Below are 12,045 nucleotides of genomic sequence, written 5' to 3' on the forward strand. Positions count from 1 at the left end.
TTGTCGATCCCATGGCATCAAACGCTGTAGTCATGTAAAACAAATGCCAAACTTTTCAGTTAATAGTCTGTGTAAACGCCCCCTTAGCAAGGAAGCCTCAAGGGAAAAACTCCATAAATAACACTGCTTTGCGGAGGGTTCGAAGAAGAGCCATAAAACTTCTGTTATCACTGTGAGAGAGGGAGAATGCTGAATGCAATGGTAGTTGTCGATTTGACTATGGATTAGTATTAGTATTATTCATTCATTCATTTTCTACCGCTTTTTCTTCACGAGGGTCGCAGGGGTGCTGGAGCCTATCCCAGCTGTCTTTGGGCGAGAGGCGGGGTACGCCCTGGACTGGTCGCCAATATTAGTATTAGTATTGATTAATATTAGTATGATTAGTATTGATTGATTGATTGATTGTAATTAATTAACCTCTCCAAAGGGTGAATTGTCATGCACCATAACCAAACACAGTCAGAAGGTGGAAAGGTACTAAGCTATGCTGAAGGGCCCCTGAGCAGTTTAGAGTGTTCAATGCCTGATTTAAGGGTGCCTTGACTCGCTGATTCTGGAAGAGGACACCCAGTATGTTCTCAAGGCTGTTTTGACCCTTCTGTCCTCTGGTCCCCAACTAAGCCAAACAACCCAAGTCAGTGATTGATTAACTTAATTAGTACAAACTGTATTCCACTGGTAGTGGACTGGTTTACATAACAGTCTTTTCAGCATTCTCTGGTCAATTCAAATGTCCTCGGACTGCTGAGACCCTGAACAGGATAGGCGGTACAGAAATGGATGGATGGAGGTCCATCCTTCAGAGGTAAAACAGAAAGGCTCTCTAAAATCTCACATGACATTGAAATGTCACCCAGATTCAGTAGAGTGGTCTCGTTGTGGTTAATGAATCAGTGAATGTGCCATTTGAAGTCGGGCTATCCAATCTGACCTTTAGTTGCCTGGCCCCTCTCTGAGCATGCTTGAACTGTGCTAGTAATAAAATAAAGACATTGGTTTTGTCATAGTGGGATGAGGTGAGAGGGGTGGGTAGTGAGGAGGAGGAGACCAGGTCAGCTGACAAGTGTATAGCAGTTGTAATTTGACACTTGCTCCTGCCATGCTGCCCCCCTGGCTGGTAAACAAACACCGCCCTCTGGCCGGAAACACTCCCTTTCCTTCCTCTTAACTCAACCACAGTCAACAGGTTTAGTTAGTAGTTACGGGATGGAGGTGGGGCAGAGGTTCATCCAGATAACAAGGACTTGCCTGCTCATAGCTGCATATTTGCCAGGAGGCCACACACTCTACCTCCACCACTCATTTCTAACGTCATCTACACACAAAAGTTTTATTAGAAGAGGTTTTTACCATTCTGCTTCCATTGTACTTTTCCAGGATGCTCGTGTAAAAAAAAAATAATAATAATTTGCACCTTGGTGGTCCTGTTCTATGTGACGACTAGGACACTTTGTCTCTCCTATCGAGTCCCCAGCCTCTATGAGTCACAATGTTTTTGATCCTTTTTTTGTTAACGTGCCCAGTGAAAGGGAGGGCGATATTTACGACTGAAGAAGATTCCTGTAAATTTGGAATAGAATAAACAAAAAGATTAAGTGTTTGCAGGAAGTGAGAAGAGTCTAGTTCTTTTTTTATAGTGGTGAAGGAACACAATGTGCTCCAAGGATCCTGTTTCAGCCATGTTTATCACCCCCCTCGCACTGATTGGTGGACAGCACATAAAAAGGAATCCCGCCTGTCCACCCCCCGCACCAATAAGGCCTCTCTGCTGTATTCTTATTGCATAGGTCACTTTCTTCGTGTGTTGCCAAGTAATGTCCATGTGCTTGGGGAGCGTACACAGTGTGACTGTGTGTGTGTGCAGCTTGCACAGAGTGAGGAGTTCCTGGAAGAAAACTGCTTAGAATTCTGTGAATGCTCACAATAACAGATCCCTCAAAACAGCCTACGACAGAAGCTCACCAATGGCAGGAGGTTTTTCAGGAGTGAGAGGTCTCACATTTTAGGAAGTTAGACTGAGGACAGCTAAAAGGAGGACAGCTAAAAGTCCTTTTGCATGTTTGTCACACTTAAATGTTTCAGATCCTCAAACAAATTTAAATATGAGTTCATGACCACACAGTTGAACACAAAATGCTGTTTTTAAAGGAAACTTTTTATTATTATGAGAGACAAAAACCTCATAAGTAATAAATCTTGCTATTGCTGATGATATAGTTTTCTGAATTAAGGTTGAGGTTTATTTCTAAAGCACATTTTAAAACACATCATGCTTCCCCCAAGTGCTGTACAAGGATGCACATATTTGCATGTTTTGGCATTGTGTCCATACGCAAATGTATGTTTTTGTCCATAAAAATGTAACGTTTGGAAAATTGGGCCAGACTGAATATTTTGACAAAATTCCAGCTTCAGCATTTGTGTAAAACAGTAAAACAGATCTTTTTGTCTTGTGTCATAACAAATGTGTGACATTGTCCCACCTGTTTTGCGGATAGGGGGACTTTGCCTTTAATTGTGTGAAACACATTTTGTACTATTCAACACAAGCCTGAAATTGAATTAGATTTTTGTTTTAGAGTTATATTAATTTGCTGTGTGGACGAGTGGTTAGCGTGCAGGCCACACAGCTAGGAGACCCGAGTTCGATTACAGTCTCGGTCATCTCTCTGTGGAGTTTGCATGTTCTCGCATGCGTTTCTCCGGGTACTCTGGCTTCCTGCAAAAACATGCTAGGTTAATTGGCGACTCCAAATTGTCCATAGGTATGAATGTGAGTGTGAATGGTTGTTTGTCTATAAGTGCCCTGTGATTGGCTGGCAAACAGTCCAGGGTGTACCCCGCCTCTCGCCCAAAGACAGCTGGGATAGCTGCAGCACCCTTGCAACCCTCGTGAGGATAAGCGTTAGAAAATGAATGAATGAGTAATCTCTAAAATGAAGAGTTATAAAAAATACTAAGTGTTATAGCAAATATTCTTTGATGAGCTACGCAAAATCAGTGCAGAGGGCGCAAGAGCATAGAGCAAGGTTGTTAAGTGACACTTTAAAAAAGTAAGGTAGCACGTACCCCATGAACGTGATAACCATCTTTACTCCTGCTTGTTTGTTTTAAATACAACATTAAATGTCACCATGAAGTAAAAAAAAGTCACATTTGATGTCCATGGATCAGAGGTTAGGATAATGACTCTAGCGAGCTACCACCAGAGAGGACAGAAGAAAGTGCCAGAAAGAAAGAGCCAGGAAAAATGTGTAAACAAAGTCGATCGAATGAATTGAAATGTGAGCGATCACACACTGTGGCAAGCTTTCAGTTGACTCCACATTTTACAGACTATTTTTTTATTCTCAGGGTAATGTGCAATGGGAAGTTTGAAAATGTTTTATAGGGAAGGAAGTGCTGTGTTTACATTGCTTGACACCAACAAAACACACTAATGTAAAGAAGTTTAACTCGGCTTGTTTCAGCTGCAAAAATGTTTTCTTCTTTGGACCTTAGCCCCTTTCAGCTGGGGTATGTTGTGCTCAAAAGATTCTTATTTTTTCTTTTTTAGAAATGATCCTGATGTTTCTCTCTTGTTGTGTGGTGTGGTGTGGCCATGCTGTTATTGACACATTGTGCTAATATAATTTTTTTTCAAGAAATCGGCCCGGGTGGGATCTGTTGAAACCTCAATCCATATGTTGTTTTTCTTAGCTGTGAACCAGATCTGTATTTAGGTCCTGACTTAATGCAAACAATCAGGAATAACTTTGGTTAGACCACAAGCTCACAGCACCTAAAGTCATGTGAAGAATGTTATTTTGACATCTATTTTCAGAACTCTCTAAACAAACACAGACAGACCTCATGTTTACAAACAGTTACATTTATAGTGCCAATCAGGTGGTTGAAAACAATCTTGAAACTTCCCACTGCCTGGAATTTTTTTTGCAAGCATGCACATACATGATGGGTCTGCTGACAGTCCTCCCTCCTCCCTTTTTCCCAGTCATTTTTCTCCCTCCTACTCCCGTTGCCTTGCTCGTTTAACCGGGGGATTTAACCTCCAGTGTTTACTCCTCCATACTGGTGCAGGGCTGTGTCTGGACTTGACTGCCAGAGATAGTGGGTCCTGTAACGCTTCCAGCTTTCTGCTCCCATGAATACACAACACTTAACTTAGTAATTTTATAGGCCAAAGGTTCCTTTCTGTCAGCAGCAGCCAGTCAAACCAGCCACGAGCATAAACACTCTCAGGTGTCAGTGACATCTTTGCTCTGTGTTATTGGTTTGTCACAGAGGTTATTATTATATTAGTAGTTATTTTGCACTCTGTGAGGATCACAATAATAATTTAGGAGTAGTAAAATTGAAGTCTGTTTTGGTTGAAAATTTGGCAATATTGAAACTGCGAGCCTTTTGTTACTGTGAAAAAGGCCTTGAGGGTTGAAAGCATAGCATTGTTACAATAGTTATCATAGGCAGGTACCATATTAGGAGCATGCTGAAAAGAAAAAAATATTACCACTACTACAACAATAAGCTCACAATATTATACAAATAAAATCGTAATAATAGCAAAAGCTTGTAAATTACATTTGTGTGGGGATTTTTACATTCACTCTCTAAAATGACGTCTTTATTATTCTTGTACTTTTGTTCACAATAACCTACTTTATTGTTGATGTTCTGATTCTGGCTATTTCAGGCTTTTATCTTGTAAAAATCTGACTTTACTCCTGTATCATTTTGACTTGAAAGAAATGTGGGACAAACATTTTTTTGAGTACGCAATCTATTGCAAACAAGTGAAAAGTGAAATAATCTGTTCAAAACCTTAAGACTACAGCCTTTGAAAACCAAAATCTTTTTTTGTCTCACATACGCGTATGTGCACTCTGCTTCCATCCGCCATCATGATGCGCAATTTCAGGGGGCAAAATAACTTCATACATATATAATAATAATATAGTATAGTATTCTAACTTTATTTTGGTATAATGACAAATATTTCTTTGAATAAATTGACTGTATTTTTTCTTGTCAGTGTAGCCCCAATGCTAATCCTTATGTTGACTGTGTTTCCCAGGATTTGTGTTCTCGTCCAGGACAACTACGGGATGTTCAGCGTGGTCCAGCTACACATCCTGCCCTGCCAGGATGCCCTGCGCCAGTACCACCAGGCGTGGCAGGGGAAGACATGCATGCTCAGAGGTTTGAAGGTGGTGCAGCGCATCACCCGAGACAGGTGAAACTCGCTCACCTCACTGAGTCTTGTCTTTTTTCTTTTTTTTTTTAAAGCATTGTACATAGCTTTTCACTTCAGTTTGACTGCAGTTTCCTCAGCAGGTAACCATTAATGTAACATTCTCATACAGTACTTTTAATAGGGGCTTCTGCTTAAAGTGTGGATAGCAAAAAGCGTCAGCAAGTGCGACCGCTTGAGCCACAAGCTCAGTCGTCGCATACATGACTTTAACATCTTATGAATGAAAGCACCCTTCATTGCTCCTCTGTCTGCAGCTTACATGAACCTCATCATGTCGTCCTGTCTCGACGTGCTACTTTGTTTACATGTAAGGGGATACTGAGGTGGACTTGTGAGCGACAGCGGACAGGGTCCCAGATTAGAACCAGTTAGAAGAACCGACATGAGAACATCTCATGGGGGTGGATATGTTTACGTCCTATAATATTCCTCGAGGTTGTGGACAGTTTGTGATGGATGGCCCGTCTTAGGTGCTTACACTTGGGCCATGTTGTTGGCTCCTGTGGAAAGACAGAAGGTTTTCAGTGGCTTGGTTAAAGGAGGCTTTTATTTTCATAGAGGGCAGTTGCTATTCGGTTCTTTGTATACGGAAGAGTTGCACATTTTTGGTAACTTGCTTTCTTGAATATTAAAGGAAATTCAGTGGAACCTCCAAAATGGGACAAAAGCGTGACAAGGACACCAGTCAAATTCACAAATTCACATTGAGAAAAAAAAAAAGAGAAAATTCCCATAATAAATAAGCAAACCATTCCAGAGTCAAACTGTCCCCATCATATAACCCTTACAAACCATGTCTTAACTGTCATACAAGTATGAAAATATGTAATAACCTAATGTAATAGAGTAAAACACAAGCCTTACCTTTCCCAGGTATGAAAATAAGTTTTAAAGGAGACCTATTATGCTCATTCTTCGGCCCTTTTGTATTGAGTTGATGACTCATATCGAGAAGCTCCACACAATAACCCGCACAGAAAGCTTTCTAGATCTTCCAGAATCTGCATCTATTTCAGCTGTATTTCATTGGCTTTCCAGAACGGTCTGTTTTAAGTTATTCCACCCCCAGCCCGCTATGATTGGTCACACTCCGTGCTAACACAGTGAAATCTTCACAGTTCGCAGAGCATGGAGGGCAAGTCTACAGCTTGTTTTCGGGAACGCTCATATACGGAAGTCCGGCTCACTGTGACGTCACAGGGATTTACATTTATAAAATCTATAATGTTTTTAAGACACGTGTCAGTAGCACAGACTAAATGTTAAGTGTTTAAAGGTTTAAGTGTACTAAAGGTTTGTATACTTAACACAGTTAAACGAGATTGTTAAAGTGAAAAAGAAATGAAGTAACTGTAACCCTACAGTATAGCTCATGAATAAAGTAATTATATTTTTACAATATGCTTGTGGGCTGAAAATGCACATCGATACCCTCGGACCTGTCTTCAGGCTAAGAGAACTAACTCGGAGCCTCTTGTATCTTTTCTACACACAGCTGTCAGTCTTCCACATCAATCTCTCGCTTAAAAAAAGAGCAGGCATATTTTATTCAAATGTCAAACGTAAGGCCTTGTAAATGTCAGCCTTTTGCCTCTTTTGGCAGCGATGCTAGCAATGTACCTTACTCATGTTGCCCGTCACGGGGAGCAGCATTTTTTTCCCGTCAATGCTATTTGACATGTGTCACATAAATCAAAATACAAAACATTGGGCCTGTTTGGGCCGAGCCGGCTTGGTAGCACATGTAAATGACATGGAAAAACACAGCTTTCTTTAAATCTGCAAGTAAAAATGACTAGAAACAGCAGAATAGCAAGTGTCGCTGAGTTTGTAGTTACTCATCCTCAAGCAGTCTCACTGGACTTGAATGGGCTGCAGAACCAGTTCCATACAAAGGAAGCCTATGATTACAAGGCTGACTAAGTTGCTGATAAGACGGGCAAGCGCACGGATGAATAAGTAGCATTGAGAAGGCTGCTGTCAGCTCGTGCTGGAGTTTCTTCTTTCCTTTTCCTTTGCTTTCTTCCTCAGAGTTTCGGTTTGATGGAACAGCTACAGTATTCATCAAGCATGAGTTGTCTGTCATTACTGCAGGCTTAATCAAGCTGCACAATCACATGTAATTACTTGTCTGCTTTATTTTGTGTGTGTATGTGCGCTACCAATCTTTCCACTCGCCTTGACAGTGTCAGATCCCACTTGTAAAAAGTGTTCTTGTTCGTATGAACCCTGCCAGCCTGAGCACGTTCTCGCTATGTGACGTTAACAAGCACGCCGCCTTAACAGCTCTGGCCTTCCAGCAGAAGTGAAACCGCTTGCCAAATTTTCACTAAAGTCCTTTATTCAGCAACAAATCCCAACCTCAACCCCACCCCCACATCATACCCCACCCAAAACTCACTCTTTCATTGCCTCACTCCTTAATCTAAATTCGCTCTCACTCTCTCAGGCGCTCCAGTCTTTTCAGCCTGATAGACAGTCTGTGGCCCCCACTGATGCCCCTTGAATGTCATGGAAACACCCCAAACCTGACCAGTGTAAGTTCCAACTTTTACCCGCTGGACACCTGCACGACATAGTACAATTATGCGTTTACAAAACAATAAACCTTTTTTCCTTGTATTATATTGTATACTATTGTGGTTTGCTGTGAAATAGAACTACACTTGGGTTGCAACAATCACTTTATCAATTGATTAATCTGAAGTATGTTGTTTCCATTAGGCGTCCGAGTGGTTAGCACGCAGGCCTCACAGCCAGGAGACCCGAGTTCAGTTCCACCCTCGGCCATATCTGTGTGGAGTTTGCATGTTCTCCCTGTGCATGCATGGGTTTTCTCCGGGTTCTCCGGTTTCCTCCCACATTCCAAAAACATGCTAAGTTAATTGGTGACTCCAAATTGTCCATAGGTATGAATGTGAGTGTGAATGGTTGTTTGTCTATATGTGCCCTGTGATTGGCTGGCGGCCAGTCCAGGGTGTACCCCGCCTCTCGCCAGAAGAAAGCTGGGATAGGCTCCAGCACTGTCAGTAGAAAATGAATGAATTAATAATTTTTCAATCCAGGTTGTAGTTGCAACATAAATATGAGGGTATAACATCGAACCTTCATTTAAGAACACCAATTTTTCAAACTGAGAAAAACATCTTTTTAAAGCCTTAAGTCCAAAGTGAGCTTATTTTTACACTACATTGACACTTGTGTTGCTTTATAAATTGTCTCTACAGTAACATTTTTTATGGTGGCATTTTGACCCTGGAGCAGATGATTATTAGTTGTCTAGTGGAGAGGTTCCACTGTAAAAACTGTCAAAGGTTGTATAAAAAAATGATGACACCGTATATAAAGGTACAAGTAGAAGACATTCTTTGAATTATTTGAGTCACTATGGCATCATTGTCTGTCAACTGTCCACCCCCCAGACCTCAGAGACACAAAGGCAACGCCTGTTTGTCATTGGGAAAACAGGAAGTATCTATCAAACGCTAAAAACTTTTGTTAACATCTCAGCTCCTTGAGTGACTTTCAAGCTAATTCTGATCATTACACAGTAGCATTGATGAACCAATGAATCTGTCCTGGATTGGGTACAGTGGTGCAACAAAGAAATCACTAGGAAATTTCAAAGTATGTTCATGTGTTCATATTTCTATTCAAGAGTCGTCTTCCGGGCCCAGCTCCCAGCTTCTGCTACCTGCTGTCGGGTCAGGAGAACTCAGTCGAGCCTCTCGAAGGTCAGAGCATGTCCACACTCCACGTTCCGTCTACAGAACAAACTTTACGAGACATACTGCAGGTGAAGCATTTGTAATGCACACAAAAAATGTGAAATATGGTTGCCAGGTATCATAACAAATCCACAGTGAGCACTAATAACTTTTGTTTTTGCCTTCTTCCAGACTGAACATGAAACGTACTGTTGCAGTTTTGTTGCCACTGTTGTTTACAAGAGGATACAGGTACATTTGTATTTCTTTTTTCGTGTTTGTATTTCTCTTTTTTGTTTTTGGATGATAAAAACGGTGCCTCAAGCGGCGCAAAGCACCATATTGAGATTATTTGACCCTCAAGCTGATAAGATTGGCCTCTGACGTCGAGAAAAGTGCTCATATCTCTGTGTGTATGATAATGTGCCGTTCTCCACTATTGATTTGCCAAACCTTTAAACTTTGACCAAGACGAGATAGCAACCTGCAGTGGACTTTGCCTGGATAGACATGAGTATGCTGCTGCACTAGTAAAGAGACACTCTTGTCTAACTTGTTGAGTGAATCATCCAGTTAAAGCAATTACAGAGCGCAGCTAAAACCGGAAGAGCGCAGATTATCTAACATTTCCCTTCACACCCTTTGCTTTCTAGGTTATGCTGTGAATATTTCTGTCTCTTTCCGCTTCAGAGCAGCCATATAGGTCAAGGTGAGGTTTGGCTGGTGCTGACGGACCCGAGCCTGCAGGATGAGGCTTCCGTAAAGCCGTGCAGGCGAACGATGGCTGTGTATGTGAACACTTCCTGTGTGCTCACTTCCTCCGTCCTTAAAGTGTTCCAATCGACTGCCATGTGCCGATTGTCATTCAGAGATGCCATCAAAGAACATGGTAGTGCTTTATTACGTACCAGTCTTTCTCTCTTTAGAAGCTGCTGAATGAAAAAGTACAGTTATTATTATTAGTAGTAGTAGCACAGGCCAAGGCTATTTTAGTTCAATAACTTATAGGGGGTTCAGTTTATATCAGTACATCATTTTCGATGAAGTACTTGCAGGTTACACCGTTACTACTGTACATGTGTAAAAACATAATGCATTGCTAAAAATGAATCTTTGTCCACAAAAGTGCATGCCTATTCAGATGCTGTGGCATGACCTTAAATAAGCAGTCCAACGCTTGAAAACCCTGAATTACAACAATTCTGCAAAGATGAGAGGGTCCAAACTCCACAGCGTTTGAAGAGAATCATTGCAAGTTATCGCAAATGCTTGACTGCAGTTGTGCTGCTTAGAGTGGCCCAAACAGTTATTAGGTTTGGTGGCAATTACTTTTTCTCAGGGCCATGTATACAGTAGGTTTGGATTTTTTGTGTGCACTGACCGCTGGTGACTGCTTCGGGGCAGAACGGACTTCTTAGCAGCACTCACTGCTGTTGGTTGAGAACAGAAAGTGCAGAACAATACATGCTTTCACTTTTAGGTCTCCAAATACCAGAAAAGTCTGCAACGACGCCAGGAAAAGTCGCTGGATTTGTCGCAAGTTGCTTTTGAGAAAATATGCCGTCAAGAAAGTTTGGAAAGTTGCCAGACTTAGTGACAAAGTTGCTGAGTTGGCAACAATGGTAGGAAGTGGAAGTCAGTTATGATGTAATCAGGTTACTTTTACCTTCATTAAAGATGTGATTGTTCCCAAAGACACAATGTGGCAGCGAGATCAGCACCTTCCTCTTCAACACCATCTTCCTTTTTTGTCATGAGTTTTTTGTATTCAGTATTGTTTCTAATATTTTTTTTTTTTATCAAAATGCTGGTGGTGACACTTGCAACTTTCTTAGACTCAGTTTTGGGTTACATTATTAAAGTGAGAAACACCACTGAATTCAAGAACTAACTCATGGCACAACAGGAAGGTGGTGTCCGTGTTGATCTCTCTGCCACACGTTGTCTCTGGGAACAGTCATGTCAAGACTCATGTCTTCAATGAAGGTGAAAGTAACCTTAAATGTTCATTTATTCATTTCATTCATCATTTAAATGCATATACATTTAGAATTGTTTTCTGCATGTAAAGCTATACATGCAAAACTATAAAAAAAACGTGCTTTGTGTTTTGGGGGTTCTATAATGGATTCATGTTCATTCGTTGTTTTTTTTTAATGGGAAAATGTATGTGGAAATACACAGAAACCCACATTTTTATGCTAACATTCACTTTTATTTTACTATATTGAGGTGTCCTGCTGTGTGTGGAACATTCTGTCATCGATGTCACGTCACATGATGACAGTGTGGACTTGTCGTCCGACGCCTTGGCCCAACCTGTGAGACTGGATCCACTCGATGCGGAGGTCACGCCCAACTCGCTGTGCACTCTCACAGGTCACTCACTCCCACTCCCGCTATATCAAGATAGTCCCCTCTCAAGAAAAAAAAAAGAATCTGCAATGTTGATCAGTTCAAGGCCCTTGCAACTTGTTTCAATAAGAACACTTTCAGTGTTACTTGAGTCACTTAATGCGTCTTCTTTTTTTTTTTTGATGCACGATGGGAACACACGTTTTCAGTTGTGTCCATTTTCAGTGAACACATTTAAATGTTTGCTAAAAACAACCTCTTAAGTTTAATTTGCCTCAGCAGCGTGACGGCCAACATCATCAGCTAAAAGTGTTTGCTTTCTTTTATTCCTTCCAACTGTGCAAACGTGGCCGAAAAAAGAGAGAAGGAAAAAAGTTAAATCTGATAATAATCAGCATCTGTCGACTTGATGTGTCACACTTGAGGGCAAAGACCACACCGTGACCCCTTCTTGCTTCTTCTGGCCCACTCCGTGCGTACATGTTTGCTCAGGTGGCTGAGGAAATAAACATTCAACACTATCTTTTGCACTCAAGTGTGAATAGCATCTTTTGAAAATTATGAGTGAGGAGAGGGCCAGGGCCGGAATGTGCTAGAACTTGTTATCAGTGTTAAATTCGCTTTCTGATTTAGAGCAGTGTGTTTGTGTTTGTGGGGGGAAGTCAAATGTGTCTGTTTTATGTCTCATCGCCATCTCAGATAAAATGTTTCTTACCTCCTCACTAA

At 41.3% G+C, this 12,045-nt stretch overlaps 1 protein-coding gene across 1 annotated transcript in view; it reads left to right on the forward strand.

Moving 5' to 3' along the window:
- The window catches only part of spidr (scaffold protein involved in DNA repair), a 36,173-nt gene that overhangs the window by 19,236 nt on the left and 4,892 nt on the right, over window positions 1-12,045 (forward strand). The window contains exons 11-16 of the mRNA XM_058067371.1: window positions 5,078-5,236; window positions 7,707-7,794; window positions 8,916-9,053; window positions 9,157-9,216; window positions 9,655-9,853; window positions 11,197-11,343. Of these exons, the coding sequence (XP_057923354.1) occupies window positions 5,078-5,236; window positions 7,707-7,794; window positions 8,916-9,053; window positions 9,157-9,216; window positions 9,655-9,853; window positions 11,197-11,343 (791 nt within the window). The remainder of the gene's footprint in view (window positions 1-5,077; window positions 5,237-7,706; window positions 7,795-8,915; window positions 9,054-9,156; window positions 9,217-9,654; window positions 9,854-11,196; window positions 11,344-12,045) is intronic.

This window comes from Doryrhamphus excisus, chromosome 3, assembly GCF_030265055.1.
Source record: "Doryrhamphus excisus isolate RoL2022-K1 chromosome 3, RoL_Dexc_1.0, whole genome shotgun sequence".
NCBI lineage: Eukaryota > Metazoa > Chordata > Actinopteri > Syngnathiformes > Syngnathidae > Doryrhamphus > Doryrhamphus excisus.